This window comes from Crotalus tigris, unplaced genomic scaffold (assembly GCF_016545835.1).
Source record: "Crotalus tigris isolate CLP2741 ecotype Arizona unplaced genomic scaffold, ASM1654583v1 scf7180000017633.3093840, whole genome shotgun sequence".
In the NCBI taxonomy this organism is placed as follows: Eukaryota; Metazoa; Chordata; class Lepidosauria; order Squamata; family Viperidae; genus Crotalus; species Crotalus tigris.
In genome coordinates this window covers 1,914,687-1,930,840 of record NW_024096527.1, presented here as the reverse complement: position 1 = coordinate 1,930,840, position 16,154 = coordinate 1,914,687, and the positions used below count along the sequence as shown (strand labels likewise).

At 40.7% G+C, this 16,154-nt stretch overlaps 1 protein-coding gene and 1 long non-coding RNA gene across 3 annotated transcripts in view; one reads left to right on the top strand and one right to left on the bottom strand.

Moving 5' to 3' along the window:
• Positions 1-16,154, top strand: part of LOC120304321 — a 75,696-nt gene that overhangs the window by 39,751 nt on the left and 19,791 nt on the right. The window lies entirely within an intron of this gene.
• Positions 8,144-16,154, bottom strand: part of R3HDM4 (R3H domain containing 4) — a 29,708-nt gene continuing 21,697 nt past the window's right edge. The window contains exons 8-9 of one of the 2 annotated variants that reach the window (XM_039334734.1): positions 14,807-14,838; positions 8,144-9,104 (exon numbers count right to left, since the gene is read on the bottom strand). In XM_039334734.1, coding sequence (XP_039190668.1) covers positions 9,039-9,104; positions 14,807-14,838 — 98 coding nt within the window. In that variant the 3' untranslated portion in view covers positions 8,144-9,038. Of the gene's footprint in view, positions 9,105-13,289; positions 14,839-16,154 lie in introns of those variants that run through there. The other variant, XM_039334733.1, reaches the window with a different exon arrangement.

Genomic DNA, 16,154 nt, shown 5'->3' with positions numbered 1-16,154 from the left:
GTGCCGCCTCTGGCACCCGTGCCATAGGTTCGCCACCATTGGTGTAGGGTTTCCTGCCTGAGCAGGGGGTTGGACCCGATGACTGCCAAGATCCCTTCCAACTTTATTATTATTATTATTATTATTATTATTATTAGACAAGTAGTTTGATGTTTGTTTTGAGGAACTAATGTTTCTTAAAAAAATTAACTACGTGTAAGCATACATTTCTGTCTGTTTTGTTGTAAGGAAGAACAAAATTGTTGTAATAATGGATATGTTAAGAGAAATGAACAGGAAGGGGTAATTATGATTAAATAAGGACCACCAAGTCAATGATAATTCCCATATCCTGCAAAGAGACTCTTCTGATGACAGACTTCAGCTTGGGTACTTAAGAAGTGGAGTGGTAAAACAAGATAAAAAAGAGTAGGAATAAAAGAGTGCCAAAGAAAGGAGTCATGCAGGTGAGATGAACAGGATAAAATCTGATTAATAAATAAATGAAATTAAATAAATGTAGATTGAAGACAAAAGGGAGTTACCTATATGAAAGAAGTACAGGTTGCTTAATGACAATATGAAGTTAGGAAAGTAGAAAGCAAGCAAGACCATGTGATAAGAAATGTCCTTTGATTAAAGGTCATTCTATTATTTGTTTTTGAAATATAAATTACATCGAATTTTATTAGTGTACCAGATTTTTATTAAAAAAAGAACATGGAATAATTTCAGGGGGAAAAAATTAAATATCTCATTGCAAAAGCAAAGTGGAGTCAAAGTAGGCTCTTTGATGGATTTCAACAGTAATCATTTTGGAGAGGCTCTTATCTACTCCCACTGACAGATGAAAATAACACTTCTTAAGATGACACTAATCTTTCCAAAAGGTTATTTAATTAAAAATCTGGTCTTCCCAGCATTAGGAGGGATGAAGACTAAAGCCTTGAAAGAGAATCATTTTCAGAAATTTCCACTCAGCAGCTTTTAGCTTGACTCCTCATCGTGAGAGTTATATCAGTAACTTTATTTTGTTTTATACCAAGGTAAATGTATACTAAACAGGAGATAGCTGTGCAATTTTTCAGCCATTTTCTGTTAGTCAATGCAGCCTTGGAGGGTTGTGGCCTCCTCAAAAATGAGATGATCAGAATTCAGCTTTTTTTTTTTTCCAAAGGAAGACAGAACCACAATACATTTCTCTGGGATTCTCATTTGAATTTCTCATTTGTCTCAGGTAAAGGTCAGTACTTAGCTCAGTTAGGTGTAACTTTCAGCTCTTTTGCTTCTTTACCTGCAAGCACATTGTTAAAATCTCTTGAGCAATCATCTATTCTGTCAGAGCCTAGGATGCTGATGGCCAAATAGTATTGGATGCTTTAATTCTTGTGATGTAACTGGACAGATGACTATTTCTAAACCAATCAAATTTGGTTTGAAGTTCTTTGTTGTACTAACTATAAAAGTAACTGTAAGTCATGTTTCCAGGTTCGCCTTTTCATAGGGGGACCCCACTTTATCAGAGTATTCCAATAAATTGCTTTTAAATGATCTTCTGACTCAGTTGCTTATTGAAGATAAACCGAGGCAGGAAGTAGAGACAGTTTTAGCCGTCAGTGGTGAGCCTTTTGAGCTCAACTCATCAGAAATTCAGAAAATGCCTAATTGGGGTAGGCAAACTTGGCTCTTTTATGACTCGTGGACTTCAACTCCCAGAATTCCTGAGTCAGATCAGGAATTCTGGGAATTGAAGTCCACGAGTCATAAAAGAGCCAAGGTTGCCTATCCCTGACCTAACTTATCTCAGCTGGTGTGTCACTCCTCCCCCTGAACAAAGAGAAACATTTTCATAAACATTTATTTTAAAAAAACACAGTCCAGTCTTACGTGCAATCTCCAGGACCTGCCACATGCCACTTATCTTCAGTTGTTTTTCTCTTGACAGGCATCTGCGGCCTACCAGAAGTTGCTGACCTGAAAACTTAGTTCTTGAAGCGCCTTCAACGGCTATTCTTTCACGGCCTCTGCAGCCTCCAAAAACTGCAACAAAAGCAGGGTCACATTTTCAGAGGCATTGGCCTTCTGGCATGACTTCCTGAGGTTGCAGAGGCTATGCAAGAGCACACCCCATTTTCATTCAGCCTCCCAGAATCACACAAAAGCATACCCTGTTCTTGCATGATTTTCAGAGGGACTGACGATCACACCCCATTAACGTGGCTTCCGAAGCCTCTGAAAATCATATGAGAATGGGGTGTGCTTTCAAAAATAGTCACTGTCAGGTGTTGGTGGACGCTGCCAAGTGTCCCCAAATGTTAATGGCATGGGTGTCATAAGTTTGCCATTCCTCTTGGTCAGAGGTCCCCAACCTTTTGGGCACCAGGGACCGGTTCTGTGGAAAGAAGTTTTTCCGCGGACCGAAGGGTGCGTGGTTTTGTATAATGCCTGCATCCCACAGATGAGGCTTTGCTTGTCTGTGCGGACCGGTTGCTGGCATGCTGCAGCCCAGTACTGGTCCACGGACCAGGAGTTGAGGACCCCTGTTCTAGGTTCTCCTCACGTGCTAAGTCTTGATGTGGCTTGTTTCGTCTGTATTAGCAGCTGGCTGTCCGACATGAAGCCCCTTGTTCCTCTCTTGACACCATCAGATTTCATGCTTCCCCCCCCCAGTTTGCTGGAAAAACAATATGCAGAGATCTAGTATGTTACAACTTAACGTGCCAGCCTCAAACCTTTTCTTGCCTTCAGAAGTTGTAGGTGTTCCATCACTGGAGGCTTTTGAGGACAGCCACTTGTCTGGAATAGTATAGGGTCTCCTGCTTGTGCAGGGGGTTGTGCAGACTTGAACACTGGGCACTATCTAACAAAATGAAATTCAATGGTGAAAAAAGTAAGGTTCTACATTTAGGCAAGAAAAACCAAATGCACAGGTATAGTATAGGGGGTACCTTGCTCAATAGTAGTAACTATGAGAGGGATCTCAAAGTCCTAGTGGACAATCACTTAAATATGAGCCAGCAGTGTGCTGCAGCTGCCCAAAAAGCTAACACAGTGCTGGGCTGCATTAACAGAGGGATAGAATCAAGATCACGTGAAGCATTAATATCACTTTACAATGCCTTGGTAAGGCCACACTTGGAATACTGCATCCAGTTGGTCACCACAATATAAAAAAGATGTTGAGATTCTAGAAAGAGTACAGAGAAGAGCAACAAAGATGATTAGGCAACTGGAGGCTAAAACATATAAGGAACGGTTGCTGGAATTGGGTATGTCTAGTTTAATGAAGAGAAAGACGAAGGGGGACATGATAGCAGTGTTCCAATATCTCAGGGGCTGCCACAAAGAAGAGGGAGTAAAGCTATTCTCCAAAGAGCCTGAAGGCAGGACAAGAAGCAACGATGGAAACTAATCAAGGAGAGAAGCAACTTAGAACTAAGGAGAAACTTCCTGACAGAACAATTAACCAGTGGAACAACCTGCCTCCAGAAGCGGTGAATGCTCCAACACTGGAAATTTTAAAGAAGAGACTGGACAGCCATTTGTCCGAAATGGTATAGGGTTTCCTGCCTGAGCAGGAGGTTGGATTTGATGACCTCCAAGGTCTGTTCCAACTTTATTACTATTATTATTACCTCCAAGGTACCTTCCAATTCTGTTACTCTCTTATTCTGTTACTTTTAATATTGGCTTTCGAGTGGGGAAAAAACAATACTGAGAAGGCAGTGGCAACCTGTCCTGAGAAGCTTGAGAGGGTGATGGGTAGCATGAAAAAGAATATGACAAAGAGCTCTTCAACAGAAAAAATAACAAAAACACATACTACAATGGCTCTATGAGACATTAACAATAGGAAAAGACAGGCTTATAAAAATATGAGTGTTACTACAATGAATAATGTTGGATTCCTAGTAAGTAGTAGAATATGAAAGAAGGAAAATATAAATAAGAAACAATGGGGCAATAAGGACAAATATTTCAAAGAAGAAAGAGGGGGGAAATGTAAAGAATAGAAGAGTACTGTTACAAACTGCTGTTAACAAAAAAGGATATATTACGTTTGTATGTGTGTAATGTTTGTTGTGTTTTGTTGGTCTAAAATAATAATAAAAAAAGGGGAAAAAAAGGAAAAGACAGGAAAGGCTAAAGCAGTGAGTAATTGTAGCTCTTCTACACAGTGTGCATTATGTTATTTCTATATACATATATTGTTTTCCCTTTAAATTTAACCAGTGCCAGGGCTTAATTTGAGCTGGTTTGCAAAAAAGATTCAATTCTGGCACCACTGTACAGAAGCATCTGAATACATGTCAGATGCTGTATTGTCTTGATGAGGACTGACGAAGAGTCTGTGCCGTCAAATCAGTGTGAATTCTTAGCAACCAATCTGTCCCCGATCTCTTCCCATTTACTGCTGCTATAATCAAGCCCATCTGCCTTGAGATCATCCTTTGTTCCTCACCCTTTCTCTAGCGCTATGGACATTTCAAAAGACCTGGTTTGGAGAAGACTCTTGGATAGCCAAGAAAACACATCATTGAACAAATCATGGACCTTCGGCTTTGTGCCTTGAGTGGTTTGTTCAATGATTATTTTCTTGGTATTGTCAAGAGTTTCAAATGCGTAAAGACATTTTCTAACTTGTTTGTTCAGGGTTCCACTTTCACTTCTATAAAGTGTCAGAGGTCCTAATCCGACATTTTGAACATCTGAACATTTGGAACACCTGAACATTTCAACATCTTTTCCAAGGTCTTCATTGCTACTCTAAGTGCCCATCTGCAGGGTATTTCTGGACGGTGGCTCTTCTACTGTTGAAATCTTGAAAGGTAGAAGCTACCCACTTTCATCTCTCTCTTGTCAGTTCTGAGGCTGATTGCTGCACAGTGCCTGTGGTCGCTAGTTTTGTCTTCTTTAAATTTAATTTTTGTCCCATTTTTTTTCCACTAGTAATTTGACTTTCATTGCTAGATGTTCCAGACTATTTGCTTTTTCAGAGTGAGGTCATTCAGCAAAGTGCAGATGATTAATATTTCTTCACCAAGTTTAGAATAATGATCATCTATTTTCAGTCTAGCTTTCCTCAATTCACGTAGTCCTTGACCACAGTTGAGCCCAACATTTCTGTTGCTATGTGGAACATTTGTTAAGTGAGTTTTGCCCCGTTTTATGACTTTTCTTGCCACAGTTGTTAGGTGAATCACTGCAGTTGGTAAGTTAGTAACATGGTTTGTTAAGTGAATCTGGCCAGCATGATGCTTAATCACTACACCAAACTGACTCTGTATTATCTTAGCCCCTATAAAAGACTGTGTGACTGATATACTGTACTCTCTTTTCCCCATCTAAACTTAAAATCCTGACAAGGATCTCACCATCCTTTTCCTGCTGTAAGGCAATTCAACAGGTGCTTTAAAGACCCAGTGGAAATTAATCTCATTGTGCACAAGTTCATAGTTACTCTCCCTAGCCAAGAAATTAGGACTATTAATAGCTATTAGCAATGATTGCCGTATGCTACCCCAGCATTGTCTAAATGCCAGTCTCTGGTGTTAGAAGTAAAGTCTTCATCCTGGTTCATCCAAGCCGGGAATAAATAAGCAAACATGGCGACTGCTTTGGGAAGAAGGTTACAGTTTATTGCAGAAAGATGGTCTTCAGGAAAGTACAGAGGAGAGAGAAGGAGAGAGCAGGAGAGAGATTGAGCACATGGGCAGTAGGTTTTATACCCCGCCCCCCTAGCCTTTTGTTTGGAAGTTTCCTGTTCCTGTGGCATGAACCTTGAGGCTGTTTCTGAGTGTTTGTCTAGACCTTGATATCTGTGGTTTAATTCTATTATCATATCCTGCTTCCCAGGTGATGGGGCTGACTCCTAGAGTTTGGATGGGGTATGCAGATCTTCTCTTTTGTCTTCTTGATTGCTCTGGCTCCAACTTTCTGATGGTTTTACATTTGCATTTGTATGGGCCTAGCTCTTGCTTGGGGCAGAGAGATAGATTTGGGGCCAGGTTTGGTTTTAAAAAGTCCCTTTGAGGAAAAATATATTTTTCTGCCCTTTTTAATATTTCTTCTCTGGGCTAACTTTCATCACTGGGGAACAGAATCTAAATGATTTGTTGCACTGTTGTTTTTTTTAGCCTACAGGCTTCTCTGGAGCATCTGGATTACAATTGTGGAAAGAGAATGCTAAATTAGTTGTTGGTTGTAAGTCCTGTGTCTGACTTTGCCATTCACCCCATTACATGATAATTTTGTACTAGCTGATGCAAGCCTCAGTGCAATCTTGAGAGGAGCAAATTTCACATTATTTTAAAAACCTTTGGATGAATTAAAGTGTATTAACAATTCTTAGTGTGGTCCAATGGAGAAGGTCCTGAACTAGGTATGAGGAGATCTAGGTTCTACTCCTTTTTCAACCACAGAAGCCCATTGGTTCACTTTGGGCTAGTCCCTCCCTCTCAGCCCAAGAATCAATCAAGAGTGGTGGGGAAGGTCCTGAAGTAGGAGGGGGGGGGGAGAGCTTTTTTCTATTTTTTCTTCAACCACAGAAGCTTATTGACTGATTTGGAGTCAGTCCCTCTCTCTCAACCCAAGAGCCAATTAGTAGTAGTGGGAAGGTCCTGGACTAGTAGGGAGATCAGGATTCTACCTCTTTTTCAACCACAGCAGCTCATTGGCTGACTTTGGGCCAGCTCCTCCCACTGGTGCAGGCCAGAATGGAGCAGCAGTGAAGGTGCTAAACTAGGAATCACAAAATTTCTAGGTTCTGGACTCATCAGCCATGGAAGTTCATTGGCCGAATTTAAGCCAGCCCCTTCCTCTCAGTCCAAGAGCTAGTAGTAGGGAAAATGCTGGACTGGGAGCAGGGAGACCCAGATTCTAGTTCCCCCTCAACTACAGAAGCTCCTTAAGTGACTCTGGGCCAGTCACTTTCTTCCAGCCACGCTTACCTTGCTGCTGTTGTAACTGTTGTAAAAAAACATGTTAGTTACCAAGTGCCCGAGTTTGATCATGTAACTATGGGGAGGCAGAGATGGTTGTTAAATGTGAGGAACTTTTCTTCAGTGCCATTGAAACTTTGATGGCTAACGAATGGTTTCAAATTGAGAATTACCTGCACACAAATATAAGTTTTGATTCATGCCATTTTAATGCATTTTATTACTGACAATAATAAATGGCTATAGAATGCTCGGTTAAATATAGGTAGTCCTTGACTTACAACCACAATTGAGCTCATTTCTGTTGCTAAGCAAGACACCTGTTGAGTTTTGCACCATTTTATGACTTTTCTTGCAATAGTTAAGTGAATCATTGCAGTTGTTAAGTTAGTAACAAGGTTGTTACATGAATCTGGCTTCCCCATTGATTTTGTCAGGTTGCAAAAGTTGACCACATGACCCTGGGATACTGCAACCATCATAACATGAATCATTTGCCAAGCATCTGAATTTTGATTACGTGACCTTGGGGATGCTGCCATTGTTGTGTGAAAAATGGTCATAAGTTACTTTTTTCAGTGCCATTGTAACTTCAAATGATCGTTAAACGAATGATTGTAAGTCAAGGACTACTTGTATTAGTTAATTTTCTGTACAATTGCTCACTTCTTCAGCATTTTATATTCTCTACTTTATACTTATATATGGTGCATGTTTTAATGTTATGGGTTTTTTCTCCCTGATTTATTGTTGCTGCTATACTCTGGCCATGCTTTTCATCTGATCTAGTGTGGTTCTTTCTTGCAGTTTTTCACTCTATTGTTTCTGTTTTACCAAATGCCATTTTGAACCATCGCTTAAATCCAGATTAATGTCATAGCTTACCAGGTTATTGCACATTTTTAAAAATTATTTCCCCCCCCCCTAAAAGATTTCAATTTGTTTTTCAGCTGAATTGTACAGCTTATATGTTACATTAAAGGTGGGGGGAAAAATCTGAAGGGACTTATCCTGGTCTGATATTTTTACATCTCAAAAACCTGGCATTTTAAGGGGTGTGTAGACTTTTTATATCCACTGTATATCAAAGACTGCTTAACCCTGTTGGATCTCTGGCTGCTGTGTAGTTCATATCTTTGTTGGGAAATACTTTCCCCTGCCAATCCATTGAATTTCAAGAGGCAAAATTTGCAAAGGGCTTTAGAAATCAAGCATGAAACACATTGCCTTAAAGTAACAATATTTATTTACACAGAAACACTCTGGACAGTGATTGTGGTACACTCGTCACAAAAACCAAACTTTGGGTGCAGTTTCAACATTTCTTTGGAAGCATGTAGTAAAGCTCTGCCTAAATCAGGGGTGGACAACTATGTCAACTTTATGACCTGTCTGTCAAGAATGCAACGTTGGCAGCTACGTGCCTTTGTGTTTCAACTTGCCTTTAGAGTAAGGGAGTGGGGAGGTGTTACTTTTGAGTGGGTTAGATAGAGAAACGAAACTTTTACAATTCCATTGAAGACTGTGAGAGCCGGAAACCTTTTCAAGGACATTGTAACAGGTGTGGATTTGAAGCAGATGGTTCCCATAACACAGTGAATTTGTGTATATGAACTACATAAGACGTTGGGGGTTTGGCTAGGAAAATTATTGTATAAGTCTATGATTTGGTGTCGGAACCTCAGAGTTAGTTTTGCTTCAATGTTACCACATAGTGTGTTCAAAAAACAGTAAGATTTTCGCAAACAGAACGAACCTGGAGTTTTATTTGGATTCTCGAGCTGGATGTTGACACTGTCAACTTTAACTTCCAGAATTCCTGAGCCAGCTTGGTTGGCTCAGGAATTCTGAGAGTTGAAGTCTACAGGTAATAAAGTTGCCATAGTTGCTCATCCCTAGCCTAGACTGTACCACAGAAGGAGCATGTTTGAGGTCCCTTGCCTAAATCATCGTAGCCTAAGAAAACTAGTATTCCACACAATAAGCTAATAGTTTCTAGTCAAGTATTTACAAGAGTCAATTTCCACATGGAGCACACCTCATTTCTCACACAGGGACTTTTACACATGCAAACAAGTGGTAACTTCCAGTGAGCAAAGTTTTACCGCTTGCTAAAAATTACAGACAATTTTCACAAAGCAGTGGACTGCTCTCATCCTTCCTCAGGCAAGCATTTTTTTCACCCTATGGTAAAAACCAAGATAATTTTTTTTAAACAAAAAGAAAAACAAAGACATCACTTCAAAATGAACCCTCACATTGCAAATCATCAATAAACACACATTTCTTAAGAAGCAGAATATTCACAACTCTTATGGCTTGACAATGATTAAAATAAAATAATAACACAACACTTTGGTTTTTACATTTCTGAGAGTGTAAAAAAATTCACAAACCAGAATAAGAACTAGACTTATACCCCAGAACTAGGACGGAAGTCTTCCTCAAAAGAAAAGTATTCTGATTTATCTTTGATTGACAGGAGATTCACTAGTTAAATCATTCACTAGAGGTTTAAAAGGCAGTCTTATTTTTTTAAGTAGCAAGCAGTTCTGCAGGGCTTTTGGGAATTCTCCAATTTAGAATGGATGCAATGGTCCTTGACTTATGACCTCCCTATTTAGGACAGATGTTCTGTTATTAAGTGATGAGGTCATTAAGAAAGCCGTGATCAATTTTACCATGGTTGTTAAGCAAATCATGTGATTGTTAAGTAAAACTGGCTTACCCCACTAGCTTTGTTTGTTCAAAGTTGGCTGGGAAGGTTGCAAATGGCCATCACATGACCCTGAGATGCTGCCAACTGTTGTAAATACATGCTGGTTGTCAAATGCCCAAATCATGATCACATGACCGTGGGGACTTGTAAGCGTAAGGAACTTTTTTGTTACTTTTTTTCAGCACCTTCGTAACACTGAACATTCATTTAATGAAAGTCGCAAGTCAAGGACTACCTGTATCACTGAATCCCTGCCCTGTTGAACCCTTGTATTAGTTGCTGCCAAGGCAAGAGACCAACAACATGGCAAAAAATTACTGTATGGGTGATTTTCCTTTATGTGAGGGGACTCCAAGTGGCATTAAATGGAACATGGAGGGGGCAAAAATCCTTCACTCCAAAGGGAAAACTATCAATTATCAGAATACTGAGAATGAAATAGGGTTTTTCCCATGTCAGAGTAGACCAGGGGTCTTCAAACTTGGCCCTTTTATGACTTGTGGACTTCAACTCCCAGAATTCCTCAGCCAGGCATGCCTGGCTGAGGAATTCTGGGAGTTGAAGTCCACAAGTCATAAAAGGGCCAAGTTTGAAGACCCCTGAGCTAGATTATGGAAGAATCAGCTTCAGAAGTCTTCAGATTGAACATTTGGGGGATGAACTTGGTGAAATTAGAAAATAGGATGCTCAGAGGTAAGCAGAAAACCTACCAAATGTTATTTAGAAGAATGTTTTCTTTTTCTTTAAATACTTGCTTCCTTACAGAGAGCACCAAGGACCTCTCATTTCAACCCTGAGCTACAAAAAATCGCCTTCTTTCCAGGCCTCACTTGACCAACTGATGGTTACCAGGATTTTCTTGTTTTTCTGTAGCCTGGTAGCTTGCACATGGTTTGCAAAACTAAAGGATATTAAACAACCAGTCATCCTGAGGCACATTTTATGGCATCAGATTATTAATTTCAAACCTAAATTATAATCATGATAAAAACACCAGTAACCTTGTATGAGCAGTTTCAGATCCTTTATATCAGTGGTTCTCAACCTTTTTAATGCCGTGACCAACTGGTCGTAAGTTGAGGACTACTCAACCGGTCATAAGTCGAGGACTACTCAACTGGTGCAGCACCGTTTGCAGAATGGGACTTTTGGCGGGCTCAGCAGGGCAGAGACAGCCTGGACAATTCCTATTGGCTTTTGAAAGCCAATAGAATTAGACTCTATTCAAGAGAGTCTATTCTATTGGCTTTCAAAAGCCAATAGAATAAAAGGGAGTAGCACAGCTAAGGAAAAGGGGGAAAAAATGGCGCACTGCATTGTTTGGCAACCCCCGTGAAATGGTCGTTCGACCCCAAATGGGGTCCTGGCCCACAGGTTGAGAATCACTGCTTTATATCAATAAGACTGATTTCCATCTGTTACTTAATTCCCAGCCATCTGAAGAACTGAAATAAATATATACACATTAATATACATAGATATGTATATATATAAAAAATACACTGTTACATTTTGCACAATAGAGTGGCCAGACTAGGGATGGTGGTTTGAAGCAGGATTTTGAAACGGACTTTTAGAAAATAACCTCATGTAGTCTGGGTTCTGCCAACATTAAAAAGATTTGCCAGGGGTGCTTTTATTACAGCTGGAAGAGATGTAATTCCAAAAACTGAATGCCTGGAGCAATCAAAGCAAGCATTCAAGTATACACACACAATGTGCACCACTTTTTTTGCCCAGAATGACCAAAAGCAGCATCCAATCACAGTACTACAACAACAGGATTCACACATCACACTAAATCATATTCATGAGTCAAACTGCCGGCCCGCGGGCCAGATGCATCATAGCGAAACCGTGCCCACCCCACTGCCAGCAATGGCAAAAAAATCACAACATGTCACGTGACTTGAAAGTTTGACACCCCTGGGTTAAGGTTTAGTAGACTGTATGAACTCAGCCACTGGGTTTTTTGAACCACGGCTGACAGTGTGTTGTTATGGGTAAATCCAGCAGTTGTTTTGTTCTCTTAGTTATAATTTAGCATGATGTAAGAATTCAGAGACCATTCTCAAAAATGAGTTTGAGTTTCCATAGCTGTAGAAATAAAATAACCCTCTCCTATTAGCTGCAGCTTGCTCCAAAAATTGGAGGCCTGTGACAGTGGAAATGGGCTGCTATTCTGAAAACACATGACTTAACATCTGTGTGGAAGTGCTGCTTAATGGAGCCACACATAATGGAGCCAGTCTTAATTAAGCCAGATCAAAGCTGCTCTCCTGCCCCTCCTCGATGGAGCTAAGTAACATCAACAGCACACTGTGCTTATTTTTAAAGCCCACCATCTATCTATAGCATACATAATATTAAGAGGTTGGCAATAGCTGCAAAGGGCAAACGGCGCAGAGTTCCTCAGAAAACAGTAACAGGAGAGGAACTCTGCATTTTCTTAACACACAGTTGCACTCCCTTTTTGCAGCCTCCGTGTCTTCTTTTTTTCAAAATCAACATTCTCAGGGTATTTTGCAAGTAAAACAAAAAGGCTATCAATTACCAGAAGGATCTGTGGGAAGTGGCTGAGCGATAAAGGACCAAATGACAAGAGAAGCATTGCACTGTCACAATGCAAGCCCCACCCCTTTTACATAGGCATTGTGACATTGTATGCAAACACACAGAAAGGGTGGAGCTTGCCTTGCAATACAGATAGTCCTCGACTTATGATCGGTTGTTTAGTGACCGTTTGAAGTTACCATCTACCTGAAGAAAAGGGAACTTACAACACAGGTGCAAAGTTCCTATGGCAGCCCCCCCCCCACATAATGATGTGACCACACCTTCAGCACTCAGCAACATGGCTACATTAATGGCCATTTGTATTGTTCTGCAGTCACATGACCTTTACAATGGTTTGGCTTAAAACCAACAGATACTTCTTGTTTCAGCCAAACAGGCCCATAACAAGCCATTGGTTCGCTTCACTGCTGTGACGTTCGCTTAATGACACGGCATTGGTTTTACAACCCCATGTTCATTGAACGACCACGGCAAAAAATATAAAATTATGACTATATCAGTAGTCCTCGACTTATGACTAAAATTTCCGTTGCTAAACAGAGCAAGTTGTTAAGTGAGTTTGGCCCCATTTTCCAGCCTTTCTTGCCAGTTAAGCCAGTCCCTGCACCTGTTAACGGTTGTTAAATAAATTGACTTTGCCTGTCAGAAGCAATTTTCTCAGGGGACACTGCAACTGTCATAAATACGTGCCCGCTACCAAGTTACCTGACCAGGATGCTGCTGCAATGGTCCTGTGAAAAACGTTGATAAAAAACTTACTTTTTTCAGGGCTGTTGTAATGTGGAAGGGTCACGCAATGAATGGTTGTAAGTCAAGGATTACCTGTAATGGGTAGGCTCCGTTATGGCTGTAACTCGGGGACTACCTGTACTGCAATGCCCATTTTGCCAATTTGATGAAAGCCTCTGATCTTGCAGAGGCAATTATGGTGCTCAGCTGGGTGAAGGGAGTGTCACCTGCTTCATAAATCCAAGAGAACATGGCTAGTATAAACCTACTGTAATTTGAGCCATCTGCATTATGAGGTGGAAAGATAAAATATCACAAACAAGATGCTCAACTGATCCAGAGAGTTTGTAAACCCACAAATTATTTTTATTTTTTTAGAAAAAATCAGCCTGGCATTTTATAGTGCTAATTAGCTGTTTAAAAATATCCAATGATTCAAGTAAGACCTTTTTAAAAATGCAAAGGGAAATAAAGGTCCCAACCTCAGGTAGTTCAGTTTTACATAAACTATCCCCATTAGTGCAAAGGAAAGCTGCTTAGATGACCACTGTCATCCAAATCTATGTTAAAGGCAGCCTCATTAAAAACTGTTCATTCTTTATAATTCCTTCATGCCTAAATCAGGACACCCTCTAAGGAACAATTCAATAGGCCTAGAAAAGTCAAAGACTTAGAGAGGCCTTCCTAACAGGGTATTTCTTCCAAATGCAATGAAGTTAACATTCTCCTCAGTTCTCTGAAAAATCTGGCAAGCTGCAGTCCCAACATACCGTAACAACGGCACCAAGTTGAAGAAGGTTGGTCAACGGGACTATTTCCTTGTTTCCAGTCTGAGCTGGGAAACCAGGTTTTAACCTTGCAGAGACAGAAAACTTTACCTATCTCCTTCATCAGTCTCAGATGCTGAGAAGTTTTAAACTTGTCACAGAGAAATGTCATTTATTCATTCATTAAAGTTGCAGGCTGCTGAATCTTTTAGAATGAAGACCTAACACTTTTGTGGAGTTTTCAAAGGTGAAAATGAAAAAGGAATTAGAACTGAGGTCCAAACTTTTGAATTTATATTAATCTCCCATGGAAAAACTGAATGCTTCTAAGCAATTTTTGGACTACATGAGAAATTGATTATAATAACCCACCCACCCCTGTTATGGTGCTGTTAAAATTATTTCAATTTATACACTGGTTCTCTATTCACAAAACGCTCATGGTGGACTCTAGCCTCCATCACCCCAACCAACAAGATAATTGCTGGTGATGATTGGGGATAATGGAACTGGACTGCAGCATATTTGGATAGTACCTGGGTAGAAAAGTTTAACCTAAGCAAAGCAAAATATTTGAACTATGATTTGTTATGGGGTAGGGGCTCTTCCCTCCTTTGGCCTCCCTCAGTTACTCAATCAGAAGGCCCAACCTGGATGACAAAACCATGGTTTGTAGTTTTATAATGTCTGGAGGTCACAGATCCCACAAGCCTGACATTAGTCTCCCTATCTGGGTTTAAGACAACTGCCTCCACTCCCATCCAGGACCTTTGCGGCCTTCCAGGTGTTCAAGCAGCAAAGAGGAAAGATGGACTCTTGCTAGGCAACCATACACAACCTGTGGATGGCATCAAAGTCCCAATTCCAGAACAGGATATCAGTCTGCCAGACTGGCATAGCTGAAGGTGGTAGAACCTAGCCCCATGTAACATAATTGATGTTGAATACTGCAAAGCAATGGAAGCAGACATCTCCAAAGTTGGCCCGGGGAGTGAGACAGGGACATCATTTTCTGCTGGATATCAGCTCATTTGCTCCAGGTAGGTGGACAACAGCAGCTCAGGAGGCAAAAAGACAGTGTGTTTGTTGCTAACCTTCATTTGGCGTTTGCCTTCGTAGTTTGAACCTGAGGGCAGAGATGTTCAAAAGAAAGCCACATGTTAAAAGCCATCACATGGCTATAGGAGTCCCCTATCCCTGCTTTCTAGTTGGGCAAAGAATGTATTCATTTAGAGAAGGATGCCACCAAGCTGGGGGCTGCAGAACTACTCCACTGCCCCATATATAGATCCCCCTTAGATAGACAGTTATGTGCCAATTTAAAAAATGCAGAGCCCACTGAACAGATTACGTACTTATTTATTATATAGTGTACCCACTCCATATCTCACTGTCCAATTCCTGTATCAATGTTTCTCGATCCTGGCCAGGTTAAGATATTGGACTTCAACTCCCAGAATTCCCCAGCCAAGATGCTGGCTGAAGAATACTGGGAGCTGAAATTCACACATCTTAATGTAGCCACGATTGAGAAACCAAGAAAGATACGCTAAGTTACTCCAAAGCAAGTTTCTTTATTGCTCCTCACCTACAGACAGAATTATTGACAAACTAAAGCAAACTACTATCACCAATAAAGATACACTCTGAGAACTTCTAGGGAGGAGCTGTCTTCAGCCTCTTCCTCCCAACCAAACTATCTAAACTTTACTGCCTCTTGCTCCTCTGGATTCCCTTCTTCCTGGGAATCCAGGCTACATTCCACAACATAAACTTTGTTTAGTTTGGCAAAAATGCCATGGGAAGAAGATGCTACAAGAATTAACCAACTCCTTTCCTAAGGATAAAGGTACACGGGGGAGGTGAAGACACATGAGGGATCCAAATTTGCAAGATGGTGGGTGTGGCCCTGCAAGACAAGCCCCACCTCTTTTGTATGTGTGTGTACAAAAGGGACAGGGCTTCAATCAGGTTCCTTTGCCTGTCATCTTGCAAATTCTGAGACCCCCATAGACATCATGCCGATCCTTACAGAGCCAAGTCCTTTCTCCACTCTCAGAAGCCCCTTTGCATGCTAAAAGTGACCAAGTCTGCTACTATCCAGGCTAATTACTTACCTGGTGAAGCCACAGCAGACAATCAATAACCATTTGCCCAGATTAGAATAGCAGTTTCTGGCAAACCTCTACCTTCCTTTCCAAAGGCTGAATAATTGTTCTTTTAAAAAAAAAAACTATGGAGAAAAAAACACAAAATCTACAATGGCTCAGTTGAAATGTCAGCCACTGCAGATGGGTTGTGTGAAAAAGCTATCTTTCTCATCCATACATGGGGTGGAGAAGAAAAAAAACCCAATTAACAGTGCCTAAAGGGTGGGGGAAGACTTAAATTAAAATATTATCTGCAGTGTACTGGCCATAGGGCGGCAACATAATAGTCCAT